Genomic DNA, 19,796 nt, shown 5'->3' on the forward strand with positions numbered 1-19,796 from the left:
TAGGAACGGCAATAGTGTTAAAGATACAGACCCATGCTCAAAATACTGAACAGAAAAATATGAAAATAAAATGATTATATCCATGTACTCACAGCCTCTCCTTTCAAGCCCTCTCTTTGAACCTGCCAAAAATAAAGGTGTGGTTTAAAGCACTTTTCAACAGGACTAACAAACAGTAATCTACATCAAATTTTAAATGTGTTTTTTTACTATCAGTCTATGTTTTTGTATCAGGTTGGCACTTGGCATCCATGCTAGTGGAGTACACAGTACCTGACATTAAACTATAGGGCATACTATGTTTAGGAACTCACCATATCCCCAGGCATTCCAGCAGGGCCCGTCTCTCCCTGCAAGACAGGGAAACCACGAAGGAAATTAAACACTTTCGAAAAGTTGTCTCTTTAAATCATCTGTGTGGTTTATGGGGTAATATTTCAGATGACACAGAGACGTTAATCATTTCAGACAAGGGAAATAGTCGTTTCCGGGATGCAGTGTTAAGTTAAGTTTAACTTTTCATACAGGGCTTGAGGTGTGCGTGTGCGTGTGTGGAATTGTGTGTCCCCACAAGTTAGCTGTACAAGACTGTGTGTGTCTGTGTCTGTGTCTGTGTCTGTGTGTGGTAATTATAGTCAGACAAGAGAAAAGTGTTATCAAGACAGATAGATGAGTGGGCTGGCTTCGATGGTTAAAAAGAGGGAAAACAGAGGAATGTCTGAAACACAGACAGTAACTTAACAGTTCAGTCTGACTACGGCTTTTGCAGATAAAACGTCTCTTTTTTGAAAGATTTACCTGCAACGATTCTGATATTATGTGGTTGTTTTACCTGCTAATGCACTGATTGTGAGTCACTCTGGATAAGAGTGTCGGCTTATCAATCCTAAAATGATGTATAGCACATCACCTCATGTTTGATATGTTTTCTTGAGTGTTCTTTGAGGAAAGTTTTACTCCAATTCATATGTTGTATTGTTCATGATCATGTGTTGTATTACGGTGTTTGATAGAGAGAAGACCATACCTTTTCCCCTTTCACTCCAGCGGCTCCAGGTGCGCCAATCAGTCCTCCCAAACCCTAGACAGTAAATCGAAACAAACAGCTTTCAGAAATGAGAAGTAGACTACCAGCGAAAGGAACTTTCTCTCATGTGAACATCGGTATGCACCCGCAAAACATTATCAGAAAACAATAACTCACATCTTTTCCAGGAACACCAGGTTTTCCAGGGAATCCATCAATACCTTTGTCACCCTGTGAGGATCAAGGAACAGTGTTCAATGGAAAATAGAAAGGGTCTTCTAGGTACGTAAGAAATGAGATTCAAAAGTAGCCTGTTATGACTAACAATAACCTTGCCACAGCTTCCCAGCTGTACTGCATTCTATCCAAGGCCTTTTTGTTTCAAAAGAACATCAGGGCTCCTGAGTGGCGCAGTGGTCTAAGGCACTGCATCTCAGTGCTAGAGGCGTCACTACAGACCCTGGTTTGATCCCAAGCTGTATCACAACTAGCCGTGATTGGGAGTCCCATAGAGCGGCACACAATTGGCCCAGCGTCGTCCGGGTTATGGGAGGATTTGGCCGGGGTAGGCCGTCATTGTAAAATAAGAATTTGTTCTTAACTGACTTACCTAGTTAAATATATATATATATTTTTAATTGTCAATACCAGCAGGTAGCTAGTGCTGAACACATTACACATGTCTCACATGTCTGTCAGGCTTTGTGACGGTTCCATCTGCCAACAACATGGATACCCCTGACCCCCAGCTGACCGTCAGAATCCTCTCCTAACCACCACTTTCTATTCTGGACCACCGCTTCCTGTTCTGAACCACCAGTTCCTCAGTCACCTCCAGAGAAGTAAACGCTTCTCCCGACGTCTATTCTCTCCGAAAACAGAATGACTGGCTGACTGATGGCTTTAACATGACAGCTCAGAAACACAGAAAACATAACCACCATCATCATCATCGTATTCCTACAGGACCCCACTGTTAAGCTGTCAGAACCTGCTTCATGCTGGTATGTTTTTCAAAGCTGCTACATGGCTTTGGGTCAGGGTTGGTGGGGAAAGCCACGTGCTAAATATATAGACGTACTGTACACAGTTTATTATACTTAACTTTATGTGCTGACAGAGACGTACAGTATGTCAACGACCAATGGATGCGGTACAGGTATACATGGGTTATGAGTTCATTTCACACAACCCATCATGTAAATAATCTTCTACTCTCGCTGTCTAAAACCCTTCTCCTTTAACCCCATTCTCTCTCTATGACACTTACCAGCACATCTAAATTCTACCATCTCACATCATCACCCAACGCCGAGGACAGTCTATCTCAAAAGCCTAATAACAATCATAGTCCTCAACGACCCACTTGACATACTGTGTGAAGCCCAGTAGGCCAGGAATCATATAGACTACTCCATTTTGGGTGCTACTTCAGTATAATCATAGGCCACAATCACTCTGAGGGATTGACTAGTGTGTTACATCCTAGTCAATGGCCACCCGCAGCAGTGAAAGTCTATATTTCAGGAACCCTTAAAGGAGGTATTGACACACAGTACTGTGGGCAGCTATCCTTGAATGAGTGTATTAGGATCCGCCCCCTCAAGCCCAGGACAGGAAGTGTGGAGAGTGCATCAGGGAAGCCAGTTCACATCTGTCTGCACCATTACTCCCTTCTGAGATGGAGGTCTATATTCCTTCTCAGAAACGATGGACTTAACCCTTAAATAGGAAACAATTCTGTCAATTGTTAAACATTTAAATACCTTTATTTAAATTGGTATGCCTACAAGGAATTGGTATACCCACATGGAATTAGTATACCAACAGGGAATTGGTATACCCCCATTTGCACATTCCAGCTAGGTGTGCCTGCTATTTTTAAAGTTAACCAAACCTGCTGGAGCTTTTTATTCTCAACTCTGTACATGCAGTTATATTTGATTTCTTTAACCAGTCATGCTTGTGATGACCTATGACACTTGATGATCATTTGAATCAATTATAGGACACGTAATAATACTTACCCTTAATCCTGCAGATCCTTTATCTCCTTTCAAACCGTTTTCACCCTAACATAGTACAACACAGACATACAGTCAAATCCAAAGATTCTTTTAGAAAACATAGGTTTGTCTGAGACAAAAGCATTCATTTATTTGGCTTATATATGTACTATTTTTTACTGTAACTTCTACTCACAACGACACCTTTGGGTCCAGATGAACCAGGAAGTCCTGAGTCTCCTTGAATTCCCTGTAGGAACAAAAGGACCAGACATTATATTGACGGACAACAGATTCAGAGTAAAGACCAGTAACATACAGATACTACTGATGCATTGTTATTACCCAATAATTTCAAGTTGAGCAGTAATATTGCCCATAAGGTCATATGAGGGGCAAGAGATTAAAATGGGTAAAAAAAAAATATTTTGCTGTGTCTAACTTGATAAGATAACTTGGAGGTATATGGATTCTGTAGAGGCCAGTTAACACCCAGAACAGCAACAACACCGTTAGCATTGTGACCCTCTTGGGGAACCCTGACCCCTGACCACTGGTCTAACTGAGCCAAATGTGGGAGAGTCAAAGTGCAATGGAAAGCCACCAATGGCCTATGCTAGGCTCCCTGAGGAGCAATGGGTTTAGTTAGGAAGTACAGTAACAGTCAAAAGTTTGGACACACCTACTCATTGGACAGTTTTGTAGAATAATAGTGAAGACATCAAAACTATGAAATAACACATATGGAATCATGTAGTAACCAAAAAAGTGCTAAAAAAATCAAAATATATTTTATATTTGAGATTCTTCAAAGTAAATACCCTTTGCCTTGTTGACAGCTTTGCACACTCTTGGCATTCTCTCAACCAGCTTCATGAGGTAGTCACCTGGAATGCATTTCAATTAACATCTGTGCCTTGTTAAAAGGTAATTAGTGTAATTTCTTTCCTTCTTAATGTGTTTGAGCCAATCAGTTGTTTTGTGACAAGGTACTGTAGGGTTGGTATAACAGAAGATAGCCCAATTTGGTAATAGTCCAAGTCCATATTATGGCAAGAACAGCTCAAATAAGCAAAGAGAGATAGACAGTTCATCAATACTTTAAGACATGAAGGTCAGTCAATGCGTAAAATTTCAAGAACATTGAACATTTTTCAAGTGGAGTCAAGTGCTATGATGAAACTGGCTCTCATGAGGACCACCACAGGAAAGGAAGACCCAGAGTTACCTCTGCTGCAGAGAATACGTTCATTAGAATTACCATCCTCAGAAATTGCAGCCCAATGAAATGCTTCACAGTTCAAGTAACAGACACATCAACTGTTCAGAGGAGACTGCGTGAATCAGGCCTTCATCGTTGAATTGCTGCAAAGCAGCCACTACTAAAGGACACTAATAAGAAGAAGAGATTTGCTTGGGCCAAGAAGCATGAGCAATGGACATTAGACCGGTGGAAATCTGTCCTTTGGTCTGATGAATCCAAATTTGAGATTTTTGGTTCCAACCAGCATGTCTCTGTGAGACGCAGAGTAGGTGAACGGATGATCTCCGCATGTGTGGTTCCCACTGTGAAGCATGGAGGAGGAGGTGTGTTGGTGCTTTGCTGGTGACACTGTAAGTGATTTATTTAGAATTCAAGGAACAATTAATCAGCATGTCTTCCACAGCATTCTGCAGCGATACGCCATCCCATCAGGTTTGCACTTAGTGGGACTATCATTTGTTTTTCAACAGGACAATGACCCACCACACCTCCAGGCTGTGTAAGGGCTATTTGACCAAGAAGGAGAGTGATGGAGTGCTGCATCAGATGACCTGACCTCCACAATCACCCGACCTCAACCCAACTGAGATGGTTTGGGAAGAGTTGGACCGCAGAGTAAAGGAAAAGCAGCCAACAAGTGCTCAGCATATGTGGGAACTCCTTGAAGACTGTTGGAAAAGAATTCCATGTGAAGCTGGTTGAGAGAATGCCAAGAGTGTGCAAAGCTTGTCATCAAGGACTCCCGTGTTGCGCAGGGTTCTGATGCTCTGCATCTCAGTGCAAGAGGCATCACTACAGTCCCTGGGTTGAATCCAGGCTGTATCACATCTGGCCGTGATTAGAAGTCCAATAGGGCAGTGCACAATTGGTCCAGGTTTGGTCATTGTAAATAATAATAATTGTTCTTAACTGACTTGCCTAGTTAAATAAATGTGCAAATTAAAAAAGGCAAAGGGTGGCTACTTTGAAGAATCTCAAATATATTTTGATTTGTTTAACACTTTTTTGCTTCCTACATGATTCAATATGGGTTATTTCATAGTTTTGATGTCTTCTCTATTATTCTACAATGTAGAAAATAGTAAAAATAAAGAAAAAGTAGGTGTGTCCAAACTTTTGACTGGTACTCTAGGTAATGAGTAAACTAACCACAATACAAAAGTATTAGTATCATCAAGGAATTCAGTTACAAGGACATGCTATGTTCAGGATTTTGTTTGATATAATTGACTCATTTCCCTGGTGTACAGTCTAAAAAACATTAACTTTCCAAAGTTCTGTCAACAGGGGGCTCTTGTCCCCACTAGTCTGAGCTGAGACCTTCTTTTTGGCTGGGAGTCTGGGACTAAGTGGTCACACAGCACATTGGCCAAACCTAACCACTCTCTCTCCCCCCCTCTTCCCCTCCCTCTCTTTCCTCTCTCTCTTCCCCCACTTTCCCTCTTGCTTTCTCTTGCCCTTCTCTCCCTCCCTCTCCAGCTGCCTCAGACAAGGGAAGTCAGCCAACCAAGTCACAGTAAATCAATAGCAAGCATAGAGGTAATTGTCTATCAAATGTCAAACGCCCACCAAGACACAGAACACAAAGAACAAGGCTGTCTTTGATATCAGAGTAGACAAAACCAAATAAAACTCTTAACTTTAAACTAACTTACATCCAAAACACAAGACAAGGGTTTGCAAAGAGCAGACTGCATGTAGTCATGAGAGTACATTGGCTATTGTATACTGTCCGAGACATATATGGAATCAACAAAGAACTAGAACGATCACCCACCTTTGGTCCCAGAGGTCCAGGTAATCCCTGATCGCCTGTCAGCCCTGATTCACCCTGTTACAATAAAGCAGAAAGATCCAGAAGTTAATCAGAAATGTTTACATCATAATAACAGTAACTTATTGTACTAAAATCTTATTGTAAGGTTGTTGTCTCATACTTTTTCTCCTTTAGATCCATCTTTCCCAGCAAGACCTGCCTCTCCACTGGTTCCCTGGAAGTGGATTTTAAACAAAATCATCTAAAAATTGTACGTGTCCAAATGTAAAGTCCGCTTGCAGACAAGCAGCAGAACAGATACTATATGTCAAGCCTCACCATTTAATGACGCACCTCTGTGACAGACATGTCATGAGAGGTACAGATACAGAACAGGGGAAAAGCATCCGTATCACAACTCTTTAGGATCATCTCACCTTCTCCCCATTGGATCCTTTGTCACCGGATGTCCCCTGGCTACCGGGATCCCCCTGTAGAGAGAGGAGAGGAGGTTAGAGTGGCTTGACACCGGTGATGCGTAGGCGTAATAGTGTAACAACAGATGCAGACAGCGACGAGGTGCAGTGAGACAACATGGTCGGGTTCATTTCCTGAACAGGGATTAGTAGATTACTGTTAGAACATGTAGTACACAATAAACACATAAAAACAGACTTCGGGACAAAACAGAGAGTTATTCACATAAAGAATGCACACACTGTACGTAAACAAGCAAGGGCAAACAGATAGAACAGATTCAACTTTTGAGCAATGGCGTTGGGGGCCAAACTATGTTAACAGCGGTCCGGTCCGGTTCTCGAAGACCCGCAGTGTTCTCCACGCAGAGGTCAGTTCATACACACAGGCAAACTCAACACTAACTCAACCTCACTCACACATAGCCAACCCAACCCCAACCTCAATCTCAATGAAAAGTGTCTTTAAAAATGTTGTATAGCCTTTCAACATCCTAGTTTTGGTTTGTGCTCTGATGTCTTCATTGTGCCAAGGAATCCCTCCAAAGAATTAGAAGAAACCAAAAAAAACATGAGTGTTTAATTACATAGTGCCAATAAGCCTTCAACCACCAGAAAGACTTTACCGTGACTTTACTTCATAAACCAATGTACCCTTTCATTACTCTCAGAGCTTGTACCACTTTGACGCATTCTTCATCAAAAGAGAGAAACATTGCAACAAAATGTCTTCATACAACCGCCTATAATGAAAATACATTATACACAAAATACTTTAAATTGCTTTTGTACGATTGTCTAGTCTAGTCTGTTGAGTATACCAAACATTAGGAACACCTTCCTAATATTGAGTTGCACCCCGTTTTGCCCTCAGAACAGCCTGAATTCATCTGGGAATGGACTCTACATGGTGTCAAAAGCATTCCACAGGGACGCTGGCCTGTGTTGACTCCAATGCTTCCCACAGTTGTGTCAAATTATCAAGTTGGTTAGTTGTCCTTTGGGTGGTGGACCATTCTTGATACACATGGGAAACTGCTGAGCGTGAAAAATCCAGCAGCGTTGCAGGTCTTGACACAAACCGGTATGCCTGGCACCTACTACCATACCTTGTGTTGGGGCTCGGGGGCAGTATTGAGAAATTTTGAAAAAAATATGTGCCCATTTTTAACTGCCTCCTACACCAACTCAGAAGCTAGGATATGCATATTATTAACACATTCGGATAGAAAACACTCTGAATTTTCTAAAACAGTTTGAATGGTGTCTGTAAGTATAACAAAACTCATATTGCAGGCAAAAAAAAATTTGAATTTTGTGACTGTACTATTTAGTGTCATTGTTTTATAGATACCATAGTGAGAAAGGATTCATTTCGCAACACCTACGGCTTCCACTAGATGTCAACGATCTTTATAAAGTTGTTTGAAGCGTCTATGATAAACAGAGAGCAAATTATAATGCAAGGAAGTTGACATGTCGTCATTTCATTTTTTTGCGCCTGCGCATAAATCTGAGAAGCGTGAGTTTGTCATTAATTGTTTATCAAGACATAGGATAGGTTGTGTGAAAATATTACTGATGTTTAACGTTAAAAAGGACCAAAAGATTAATGCTAAACAAAGTTTGACATGTTTGAACGAACGTAAATAGATTATTTACTAGGTTTTTTTAGCTTTTCGGCGTGATTTTACAACCCCCCCACCACGTTTTGTGGGAGCATAATGAACGCTAACTACTTGGTGTTATTTGGACATAAATTATGAACTTTGTCAAAAGAAACCACATTTGTTCCGGACCTGGGATTCCTGGCAGTGCCTTCTGATGGAGATAATCAAAGGTAAGGGGATATTTACAATGTTATTATCGATATTAGATGATGCTAACTGTATAGCATAGCTTATTGTTCTTAGCATAGCACCCCGTTTATTGCAAAATGTGATTTCCCAGTAAAGTTATTTTGAGATCTGGCCATTCGGTAGCAATTACGAGATGATAATATATTATTCTTTGAATGACAATATTATAATTTACCAATGTTTTCGAATAGTAATTTTGTTATGTTCACCGGAAGCATTTCAGAGAAGAAAAAAATCTGAATTTCACGCTACTGTAAAATGCTGTTTTTGGATATAAATATGAACTTGATGGAACAAAAAATGCATGTATTGTATAACATAATGTCCTAGGAGTGTCATCTGATGGAGATTGACAAAGGTTAGTGCATAATTCTAGCTGGTTTCTGCTTTTGGTGACGCCTGACCTTGAATTGAAAATGGATGTTTGTACTTTTGTGGCTATGTACTGTCCTAACATAATCTAACTTTATGCTTTTGCCGTAAAGCCTCTTTGAAAATCGAACAATGTGGTTAGATTAAGGAGATGTTTATCTTTTAAATTGTGTAAAATAGTTGATTGTTTGAGAAATTGAAATTATTAGATTTTTGATGTTTTGAATTTCCAGCCTTGTTAGCAATCCCGACTCGGGGTTCATTGCTAACCTGTAGCCCCAACAGGTTTTAAAGGCACTTAAATATTTTGTCTTGCCCATTCACCCTCTGAATGGCACACATACACAATCCATGTCTCAATTGTCTCAAGGCTTAAACATCCTTCTTTAGCATGTCTCCTCCCCAGTGGTGGAAAGTACTTACTGTAAGTAAAAATACTTGAATGTACTACTTAAGTAATTTTTTGGGGTACTTAACTACTTAGATTTTGACAACTTTTACTTTACTTAAAAAAAAATATATATATTTAACCTTTATTTAACCAGGAAAGGCTCATTGAGATTTAAAATCTCTTTTTCAAGAGCGTCCTGGCCAAGATAGGCAGCGCCAAGTCATTACAAAAATTAGACAAACAACATGAAAAACTACAAGTACTCTAGTAAGAACCATAGAATTAATAACAAAGAATATAACAAAATCAAAAACAGCAAATTAAAAACATTGACATGTCAGGGAATCAGTCTCAAGATCATTCATCAGTGATTTAAAAATACCAATCGGGAGAAGTTCTTCCAGTTTAAAAGTATTTTGTAAGGCGTTCCAAGCCGATGGCGCAGAGTACATAAAAGTCCTTTTACCAAATTCAGTTCGGACATTTGGAACAGTTAGCAAGATAAAGTCCAGCGAACGAAGAGACGACCCACCACATTTCTGAACAATAAAAATGCCCAAATAAAAAGGTAGTAAACACAAAATGGCTTTGTAAATAAAAGTATACCAGTGACTGAGCCTACGAGTGACTAGAGAAGGCCAGCCAACCCTGGTATACAAAGTGCTGTGGTGCGTAAGGGTTTTGCAATTTAAAATAAATCTCAAAGTGCCATGGTAAAGGGTGTCAATTGATCTCAAACACTGAGCTACATTCCTAAAGAAAATAATGTACTTTTTACTCCATAAATTCTCCCTGACACCCAAAAGTACTCGTTACATTTTGAATGCTTAGCAGGACAGGAAAATGGTCCAATTCCCACACTTATCAAGAGAACATCCCTGGTCATCCCTACTGGTCATCCCTACTTTACAAATGCTTCATTTGTAAATTATGTCTGAGTGTTAGAGTGTGCCCCTGGCTATCCGCAAATTAAAAAAAGAAAATTGTGCCGTCTGGTTTGCTTAATATAAGAAATGTGAAATTATTTTTACTTTCACTTTTGATACTTCCGTATATTTAAAACCAAATGCTTTTAAACGTTTACTAAATCAGTATTTTACTGGGTGACTTTCACTTTTACTTTTCTATTTTCTATTAAGGTTACTTTTACTCAAGAACGACAATTGGGTACTTTTTCCACCACTGCTCCTCCCTTTCATCTACACTGATTGAAGTGGATTTAATGAGTGACATCAATAAGGGATTATAGCTTTCACCTGGATTCACCTGGTTAGGCTATGTCATGGAAAGAGCATGTTTTGTATAGTCAGTGTATTTTCTATAGTAGCAATCAGAGCATGAAAAGTGATGAATTCACTTTTAGCCCTTACAGTCACTGTGCCAGCATGTCCATTCTGACCCAACCTGTGGGTGTACTAAGTTTTGCAGTCTGCTTAAAAAGTTGACACAAACGGAATTGCAAAAACCCTAGGGTAGAAACATGGATTTTCCAGAAATAGAATGAAATAGAATAGTCATGATATTTCTATGGGTTTAGCAGACAGAGATAGATTAATAAATAGTTCAGAAGCAGAAAACACCATGTGTTTGTAGCTTCATGCAGTTTTATCAGTAAACTTCTCAGGCATTAGGCGGATGTTCTTCTCCAACTCGCCCTGGAAATTCCACCACCACGCCATGTCTGCAAATAAATACATTTCCAGGATTCAGGCATGCATATTTTTTTAGCTAAGGGGTCGGCTGCTTGTGTGGTGAGTCCATGGCAGGAATGTGATTCTATGACGTTGAGACTGTTAACCTGATCTTGGTGTCGGAACCTAATATTTCCAAGTCCTAACACTGTGGATATCAAAGCAGGAAGTTACACTGCCTACATATTGCATACATGTTGAAATTACAGCACACTCGCTACAGGTGCAGCTGTCAAAACCATAACATAACTTTAAGTGCATTTCAACCAGAGATGCGAGAAGTGTGGCCTTGCTTTCCAGCCTACACTGTGGCCATCTTAAGTATCCTCCTTGGGACTAGACCTGGGTTCACATAGTATTTCAAATATTTCAAATACTTTGAGCACTTGATTGAGCCCTGCCTGGAGTGTCAGATGGTTTGGAACTACCCACCAGGTCAAGCTCATTCAAGCACAGCAAAAGCATCAAAAAGGACACAAATCTTATTTCAACCCAGATTTAGTATGGTCTGGACTGGCTGTATGCTACATGCCTGGCCTGGTCTGGCCTGAGGGGGAAATTATACCCTGTAGCTCCCAGCTGGCAATGCCACGTAGGGCCGACCCTGTGTGTGTGTGTGTGTGTGTGTGTGTGTGTGTGTGTGTGTGTGTGTGTGTGTGTGTGTGTGTGTGTGTGTGTGTGTGTGTGTGTGTGTGCATGCACGTGTGTTTAACAGACCCAAAGTGTGTGTTTCTAACGGAGCGGGTGGGCGTCTGCGTGGGCTTGTCCTCTGAGCTACACTTCCTCTGTGGCCAACAGTCCTGTAATTCTCACTATGACATGTAGGACCATTTTCCTACTCCTAAAGAATGGTATGGTATTCCTAAAAAAAATTATTGCTTTTCTACACTGCTACTGCACTTTAGATGTAATTCTGTCTTTGTTAAATGTGTGTGATAGATCCAATGAGACAGACATCTTTGGTTGTAGAGGGTTAGGATATGATGATGCCCTTGCGTTGATATTGTTATTATTATTACGACATGTGAGGAGTTTGACTGTCAAAACCATGACCTTACCTTCTCACCTCTGTCTCCCTTGACAGATATTACTTTGCCCTGCAAATAATCAATCAACATGGATCAATTATTATCGAGGCTGGAGAAAGAAAAGACAGCAGAAAAGATAAAAGAGGTGCATGCCACTTAGGATAACAGAAACCTCTAAGTCTAATATCTATGTAGATTAACACATCATCTAGCAGGAACGTTTTAATCATATACTACACACAATATAATAATAAAAAAATCTAATATCAGGTAAACAAGTTATGTGCTACTATGACAGTTTACTATGTTTACTATCAAGTGCTTATCCTTAAAATGTGAGGCCAAAACAGATCTGTTATCTTAATTCGATATTCTGTTGTTAGAAAATTTTCCAGCTCAGCAGGAAATGCAAATTGTAGCGTATTCAACGTTTAAAAGGGCTTATAAAGTTGCCAATTTCCAATTGATTTGACTTGATTTACGCTAACGAAAATGTTTATCAACCCCTACAAAATTCTCCATTAATTATAATCTACAAAAAATTCACATTTCCTGGCGCTGCTGGATTATTTTCCTGCTGTGAGAAACAGAGTCAAATGAAGATATAAGATCTTGTAAATGAGGCATTAGTATGGTTGACATTATCACAGTAATGTTTTCATACAGTTTCTCCTTTGGCTCCATTGAGGCCAGTAGGTCCAGCTGCTCCCAGAGCACCAGTATCACCCTGTAAGAGTAGGCATGTGACATTGTGACAGAGCACAACAACGAGCCCAGAGAAATAGATCCAGGAACAGGGAATATTGTTGTATCACACACGAGATATGGATTAAGATGAGCGTTAGATGACCTTTTCACCCTTGGGACCGGCAAACCCAGGTACACCGATCTCTCCCTGTGGGGAAGGAACATTATTGATCCATTATTTCATCAGGTGGTCACATTGAATATGAGATCTCTTTTGCATATCACTAAAACATGAATACATAAACAGATCTTTGGAAACCATCAAACAACACTTCCATTGTAAGTATAGAGGAGCTATGGCCTATGATTGAATTTTGACCTATGCATCTTACCCTCTCTCCAGCGGGACAGGAGCAGTTGACCGCCTGGGGTCCTCTCTGCTGCTCCACACCTGCAGGGGTGGGGGTGGGGATCTCTATGGGAGGGGCCTCTGTCACCACCTTCTTGGGGCACTGGAATTAAAAAACAGTGTTACCGTCTGAAGGTGAGCCAGGTAAGTGGGCAGGACAGAGAAAAGGAAAAAAAGGAAAGATATCTCTCAGGAAACAGTGAGGTATGACAGGCATTCTGTCCAGCAGAGTGGCCCAGGCCCACCACAGTGACAGATGATTGGCTGACTCACTTCAGTGGCTCACCACTGTAAGGTGAGTATGAGAACCATGGCAGACATGCTCCTGGAGTGGCCTAGCACAAAGACAGGTGCCCTGTCTGTCTGTCTGACTGTCTGACTCACCGGCCCGGTGGGCAGATCACAGCAGGTCTCCAGCTCAGCGTGTTTGGAATCACAGTAGATGATCATCCTCTGGAGGTCAAACTGCAGGGACAGAAAGTCACAAAGTTAGCTAAATGTATACACTACAGTACAGTACATGAACACAGAATCACAAGATGGACACTAGTCTAAAAATACAATATAAACAGTACTTCCTTAAAGATGTACTATGCAGAAATCGCTCCGCCATTTCCTGGTTGCTAAAAATCGAATAGTTCTCCTAATTTGAGTTTAAGTGACAAAACAAGCAAATATAGTGTAGAGAATCATTGTACCATCTAAATTGCTGTGAAATATCTTTCCCATAAACAAAAATATTTTATTTTCAGCTGTTTGACACAAAAACAAAACTTAAGAATGAGAAGCATAGAAATGGGGAACATAGAACAAATCTACTGCAACTTAGACTTGCTTTCAATGAGAATGATCCATAACACAGATTTCGATGTGAATTCGGTTGGGTTGCCCAAAAAGTTACATATTGCACCTTTAATCCATCATGTTGTTCCACCACTTGCTGTAGCTTACTTCCAATCCCCTGACCTTCCCACTGCTCCTAACCTCAACCCTGATATTTGTAACACCCAGCCACTCACATCAATGGGCACGCTGTCGTACAGCCTCTTCCCGATCACAGTCTTCCCGTGGATATCGATGTCCTCCCTGTCCCCGATGGGCAGGGTCTGGATGAGTTTACAGTCCAGGTAGAGAGACACCGACTTGGCCTCAACGCTCAGGGCGATCTTGTGCCAGTTCCTGTCGAACAGGTTGTCCACCTCCTCGTTCTTGAACACAGCTCTCACTGCGTCTTTGGTCAGCCCCACTGCGTTGTATTCCACTGCCTTGTTTTCACCGTCCAGACGGATAGACACCTGGGTAGGAGCGACAGTGGAAGGATCAAGTGAATAAAGTTGAATATGTTAATAATGAAAGGACTCTCTTATACACGTGATAGGCAAATATAACATGTTCTATGCTATCAAATAAAATACAATTTTAATGGTCATATACACAGATTTCGCATATGTTATTGTGGGTGCAGCAAAGTGCTTGTGTTCCTAGCTGTGCACTAGTATCTAACAATTCACAACAACACACACAAATCTAAAAGTAAAATAATGGAATTAAGAAATATACAAATACTAGGACGAGCAATGTCGGAGTGGCATTGAATAAAATACAGTAGAATACAGTGTATACACATGACATGAGTAAAACAGTATGCAAACATTATTAAAGTGACTAGTGTTCCATTATTAAAGTGACCAGTGATTCCATGTCTCCAGTATGTACATAGGGCAGCAGCCTCTAAGGGGCAGGTTTGAGTAACTGGGTGGTAGCCGGCTAGTGATGGCTGTTTAACAGTCTGATGGCCTTGAGATAGAAGCTGTTTTTCAGTCGCTCGGTCCCAGCTTTGATGCACCTAATACTGCCTTCGCCTTCTGGATGATAGCAGGGTGAACAGGCAGTGGCTCGGGTGGTTGATATCTTTATGATCTTTTTGACCTTCCTGTGACATCGGGTGCTGTAGGTGTCCTGGAGGGCAGGCAGTGTGCCCCCGGTGATGCGTTGGGCAGACTCTGGAGGGCCCTGCGATTGCGGGCGCTGCAATTGCCGTACCAGGTGGTCATACAGCCCGACAGGATGCTCTCAATTATGCATCTGTAAAAGTTTGTGAGGGTCTTAGGGGCCAAGCCAAATTTCTTCAGCCTCTTGAGGTTGAAGATGCACTGTTGTTCCTTCTTCACCACACTGTCAGTGTGGGTGGACTATTTCAGACTTTCAGTGATGTGTACGCTGAGGAACTTGAAGCTTTTCACCTTCTCCACTGCGGTTCAGTCGATGTGGATAGGGGCGTGCTCCTTCTGCTGTCTCCTGAAGTCCACGATCAGCTCTTTCATTTTGTTGACGTTGAGTGAAAGGTTATGTTTCTGGCACCACTCCACCAGGGCCCTCACCTCCTCCCTGTAGGCTGTCTTGTCATTGTTGGTAATCAGCATACGGTACTACTGTTGTGTTGTCTGCAAACTTGCTTATTGAGTTGGAGGCGTGCATGGCCATGCAGTCATGGGTGAACAGGGAGTACAGGAGGGGGCTGAGCATACACCCTTGTGGGGCCCCTGGGTTGAGGATCAGCGTAGTGGAGGTGTAGTTTCCTACCTTCACCACCTGGGGGCGGCCCGTCAGGAAGTCAAGGACCCAGTTACACAGGGCGGGGTTCAGACCTAGGGCCCCGAGCTTAATGATGAACTTGGAACTATGGTGTTGAAGGCTGGGCCATAGTCAATGAACAGCATTCTTGCATAGCTATTCCTCTTGTCCAGATGTGATAGGGCAGTGTGTAGTGTGACAGTGAATGCATCATCTGTGGATCTATTGGGGTGGTATAAAAAATTGAAGTAGGTCTAGGGTGTCAGGTAAGGTAAAGGTGATATGATCCTTAACTAGCCTCTCAAAGCACTTCAGGATGACAGCAGAGAGTGCTACAGGGAGATAGTGATTTAGTTCAGTTACCTTTGTTCCTGTACCCAAGAAAGCAATGGTGGACATCTTCAAGCAAGTGGGGACAGCAGATAGTCAAATCAAATCAAATCACATTTGTCACATGCGCCAAATACCAAAGGTGTAGAGCTTACAGTGAAATGCTTACTTACAAGCCCTTAACCAAAAATGCAGTTTTAAGAAAAAATAAGTGTTAAGAAAGTATTTACAAAAAAAATGAAGTAAAACAATTAATTAAAAAAATTACAAATAACAAAATAAGAACATTTAAGAAAAAAAAGCAACAATAAAATAACAGTAACAAGGCTACTGTATATACAGGAGGTACCGGTACAGAGTCAATGTGCGGGGGAACAGGTTAGTCGAGGTATCGATAATAAACAGAGAGTAGCAACAGTGTAAAAATGGGGTGGGGGGTGGGGTAGCCATTTGGTTAGCTGTTCAGGAGTCTTTTGGCATGTGGGTAGTTGCTGTTAAGAAGCCTGGAACTAGACTTTGCAATCCGATACCTTTTGCCGTGCGGTAGCAGAGAGAAGAGTCTATGACTAGGGTGGCTGGAGTCTTAGGCAATGTTTAGGGCCTTCCTCTGACATCGCCTGGTATAGAAGTCCTGGTTGGCAGGAAGCTTGGACCCAGTGATGTACTGGGCCGTACGCACTACCCTCTGCAGTGCCTTGTGCTCGGAGGCCGAGCAGTTACCATACCAGGCAGTGATGCAACCAGTCAGGATGCTCTTGTTGGTGCAGCTGTAGAACTTTTTGAGGGTCTGAGGACACATGACAAATATTTTCAGTCTCCTGAGAGGGAATAGTTGTTGTCATACCCTGTTCACGACTGTCTTGGTTTCTCAACCTGCTCCAGTACAGCCCCGTCAATGAGAGTGGTTTTCCTGTAGTCCACGATCATCTCCTTTGTCTTGATCATGTTAAGGGAGAGGTTGTTATCTTGGCACCACATGGCCAGGTCTCTGACCTCCTCCCTATAGGCTATCTCATCGTTGTCAGTGATCAGGCCTACAACTGTTGTGTCGTCTGCAAACTTAATGATGGTGTTGGAGTTGTGCTTGGCCTTGTCGTTGTGGGTGAACAGGGAGTACAGGAGGGGACTAAGCGCGCACCCCTAAGGGGCCCACGTGTTGAGGATCAGCATGGCAGTTGTGTTGTTACCTACCCTTGCCACCTGGGGGCGGCCTGTCAGGAATTCCAGGATCCAGTTGCAGAGGGAGGTGTTTAGTCCCAGGGTCCTTAGCTTGGTGAGGAGCTTTGAGGGCACTATGGTGTTGAACGCTGAGCTGTAGTCAATGAATAGCATTCTCACATAGGTGTTCATTTTGTCCAGGTGGGAAAGGGCAGTGTGGAGTGCAATAGAGATTGTGTCATCTGTGGATCTGTTGCGGCAGTATGCAAATTATAGTGGGTCTAGGGTTACTGGGATAATGGTATTGATGTGAGACATTACCAGCCTTTCAAAGCACATCATGACTACAGCTGTGAGTGCTACGGTTAGTCATTTAGGCAGGTTACCTTGGTGTTCTTGGGCACAGGGACTATGATGGCCTGCTTGAAACATGTAGGTATTACAGACTCGGTCAGGGACAGGTTGAAAATGCCAGTGAAGACACTTGCCAGTTTGGCAGCGCATGCTTGGAGTACACGTCCTGGTAATCCATCTGGCCCTGTGGCCTTGTGAATGTTGACCTGTTTAAAGGTCTTACTCACATCGGCTACGGAAAGCATGATCACACAGTTGTCCGGAACAGCTGGTGCTCTCATGCATGCTTCAGTGTTACTTGCCTCAAAGCGAGCAAGTCATTTATCTCATCTGGTAGGCTTGTGTCACTGGGCAGCTCACTGCTGTGCTTCCCTTTGTAGTTCATAATTGTTTGCAAGCCCTGCCACATCTGACGAACGTCAGAGACGGTGAAGTAGATTCAATCTTAGTCCTGCATTGACGCTTTAACTGTTTGATGGTTCGTCGGAGGGCATAGCGGGATTTCTAAGAAGCATCCAGGTTAGAGTCCAGTTCCTTGAAAGCGACAGCTCTACCCATTATCTCAATGCGGATGTTACCTCTAATCAGTGGCTTTTTTGGGGGGTATGTACGTACGGTCTCTGTGGGGATGACATCATCGATGCACTTATTGATGAAGGCAGTGACTAATATGGTGTACTCCTTAATGGCATCGGAAGAATCCTGGAACATATCCCGGTCTGTGCTAACAAAACAGTCCCGTAGTTTTTGCTTGTAAATAGAAATCAGGAGGATAGGGTTATAGTCGGATTTTCCAAATGGAGGGCAAGGGAGCGCTTTGTATGCATCTCTGTGTGTGGAGTAAAGGTGGTCTAGAGTTTTTTTTCCTCTGGTTGCGCATGTAACATGCTGGTAGAAATGAGGTAAAACAGATTTAAGTTTCCCTGCATTAAATTCCCAGGCGACTAGGAGCGCCGCCTCTGGATGAGCATTTTCTTGTTTGCTTATGGCCTTATACAGCTTGTTGAGTGTGGTCTTAGTGCCAACATCGGTTTGTGGTGGTAAATAGACAGCTACAAAAAATATAGATGAAAACACTTGGTAAATAGTGTGGTCTACAGCTTATCATGAAATACTCTACACAGGCGAACAAAACCTTGAGACTTCATTAATATTAGATTTCATGCACCAGCTGTTATTGGCACAGACACAGACCGCCACCCCTTGTCTTACCTGGGGCAGCTGTTTTATTTTGCTGATGGACCGAAAACCCAGCCAGCTGTATGTTATCCATGTCGTCGTTCAGCCATGACTCGGTGAAACACAAGATATCTACCCGTTGGTAGAATAGTCTTGATCGGAGTTCATCCAGTTTATTTTCCAATGATTGCACGTTGGCTAATAGGACAGATGGTAGAGGTGGGTTACCCCCTCACCGTCGGATTCTTTCAAGGCACCCCGACCTACAACCCCAATATCTCTGTCTGTTCTTCATGCAAATGACGGGATTTGGGCCTTGTCCAGTGTCTGAATTGAATCCTTCACGTCAGACTCGTTAAAGAAAAATTCTTCATCCTGTACGAGGTGAGTAATCGCTATTCTGATATCCAGAAGCTCTTTTCAGTCATAAGAGACAGTAGTAGAAACATTTATGTACAAAATCAGTAAAAAAAAAACACACAATAGCACAATTGGTTAAGAGCCCGTAAAATGGCAGCCATCTCCTCCGGCACCATTCTCAGTGATAGGGAGTGATTGAATATGCCCATAAACACTCTAGCCAGCTGATCTGTTTCATGTTCTGAGGACGGGGTAGGGATGCCGTCTGGGCCGGCAGCCTTGCGAGGTTTAACACACTTAAACGTCTTACTCACATCAGCCATGGCGAACAAGAGCCTACAGTCCTTGGGAGCAGGACGCGTCAGTGGCATTGTGTTATCCTCAAAGCGGACGAAGAAGTTGTTCTGCTTGTCCGGGAGAAAAATGTCGGTGTCCACGACGTGGCTGGTTTTCCCTTTGTAATCTGTGATTGTCTGTAGACCCTGCCACAAACGGGCAGTGTCTGAGCCTTTGAATTGCGACTCCACTTTGTCTCTGTACTTATGTTTTGCCAGTTTGATTGCTTTACGGGGGGAATAGCTACATTATTTGTTTTCAACCAAATTTCCAGTCACCTTACCATGGTTAAATGCAGTGGTTCGCACTTTCAGTTTTGCGCGAATGCTGCCATCTATCCACGGTTTTTGGTATGGGTAGGAACAACAGGTAGCCTAGTGGTTAGAGCATTGGACTAGTAACCGAAAGGTTAGAAGATCAAATCCCCAAACCGACAAGGTAAAAATATGTCATTTTGCCCCTGAACAACACAGTTAACCCACTGTTCCTAGGCTGTCATTGAAAATAAGAGCATGTTCTTAACTGACTTGCCTAGTTAA

At 42.2% G+C, this 19,796-nt stretch overlaps 1 protein-coding gene across 1 annotated transcript in view; it reads right to left on the minus strand.

Moving 5' to 3' along the window:
• The window catches only part of LOC106588620 (uncharacterized), a 77,476-nt gene that overhangs the window by 30,771 nt on the left and 26,909 nt on the right, over nucleotides 1-19,796 (minus strand). Inside the window, exons 7-21 of the mRNA XM_014177785.3 lie at nucleotides 13,986-14,261; nucleotides 13,351-13,431; nucleotides 12,950-13,069; nucleotides 12,721-12,765; nucleotides 12,535-12,597; nucleotides 11,901-11,939; nucleotides 6,491-6,544; nucleotides 6,235-6,288; nucleotides 6,075-6,128; nucleotides 3,230-3,283; nucleotides 3,055-3,099; nucleotides 1,205-1,258; nucleotides 1,028-1,081; nucleotides 315-350; nucleotides 93-122 (exon numbers count right to left, since the gene is read on the minus strand). Of these exons, the coding sequence (XP_014033260.1) occupies nucleotides 93-122; nucleotides 315-350; nucleotides 1,028-1,081; nucleotides 1,205-1,258; nucleotides 3,055-3,099; nucleotides 3,230-3,283; nucleotides 6,075-6,128; nucleotides 6,235-6,288; nucleotides 6,491-6,544; nucleotides 11,901-11,939; nucleotides 12,535-12,597; nucleotides 12,721-12,765; nucleotides 12,950-13,069; nucleotides 13,351-13,431; nucleotides 13,986-14,261 (1,059 nt within the window). The remainder of the gene's footprint in view (nucleotides 1-92; nucleotides 123-314; nucleotides 351-1,027; nucleotides 1,082-1,204; nucleotides 1,259-3,054; nucleotides 3,100-3,229; nucleotides 3,284-6,074; nucleotides 6,129-6,234; nucleotides 6,289-6,490; nucleotides 6,545-11,900; nucleotides 11,940-12,534; nucleotides 12,598-12,720; nucleotides 12,766-12,949; nucleotides 13,070-13,350; nucleotides 13,432-13,985; nucleotides 14,262-19,796) is intronic.

Source organism: Salmo salar, chromosome 27 (genome assembly GCF_965601325.2).
Source record: "Salmo salar chromosome 27, fSalSal1, whole genome shotgun sequence".
Lineage (NCBI taxonomy): Eukaryota > Metazoa > Chordata > Actinopteri > Salmoniformes > Salmonidae > Salmo > Salmo salar.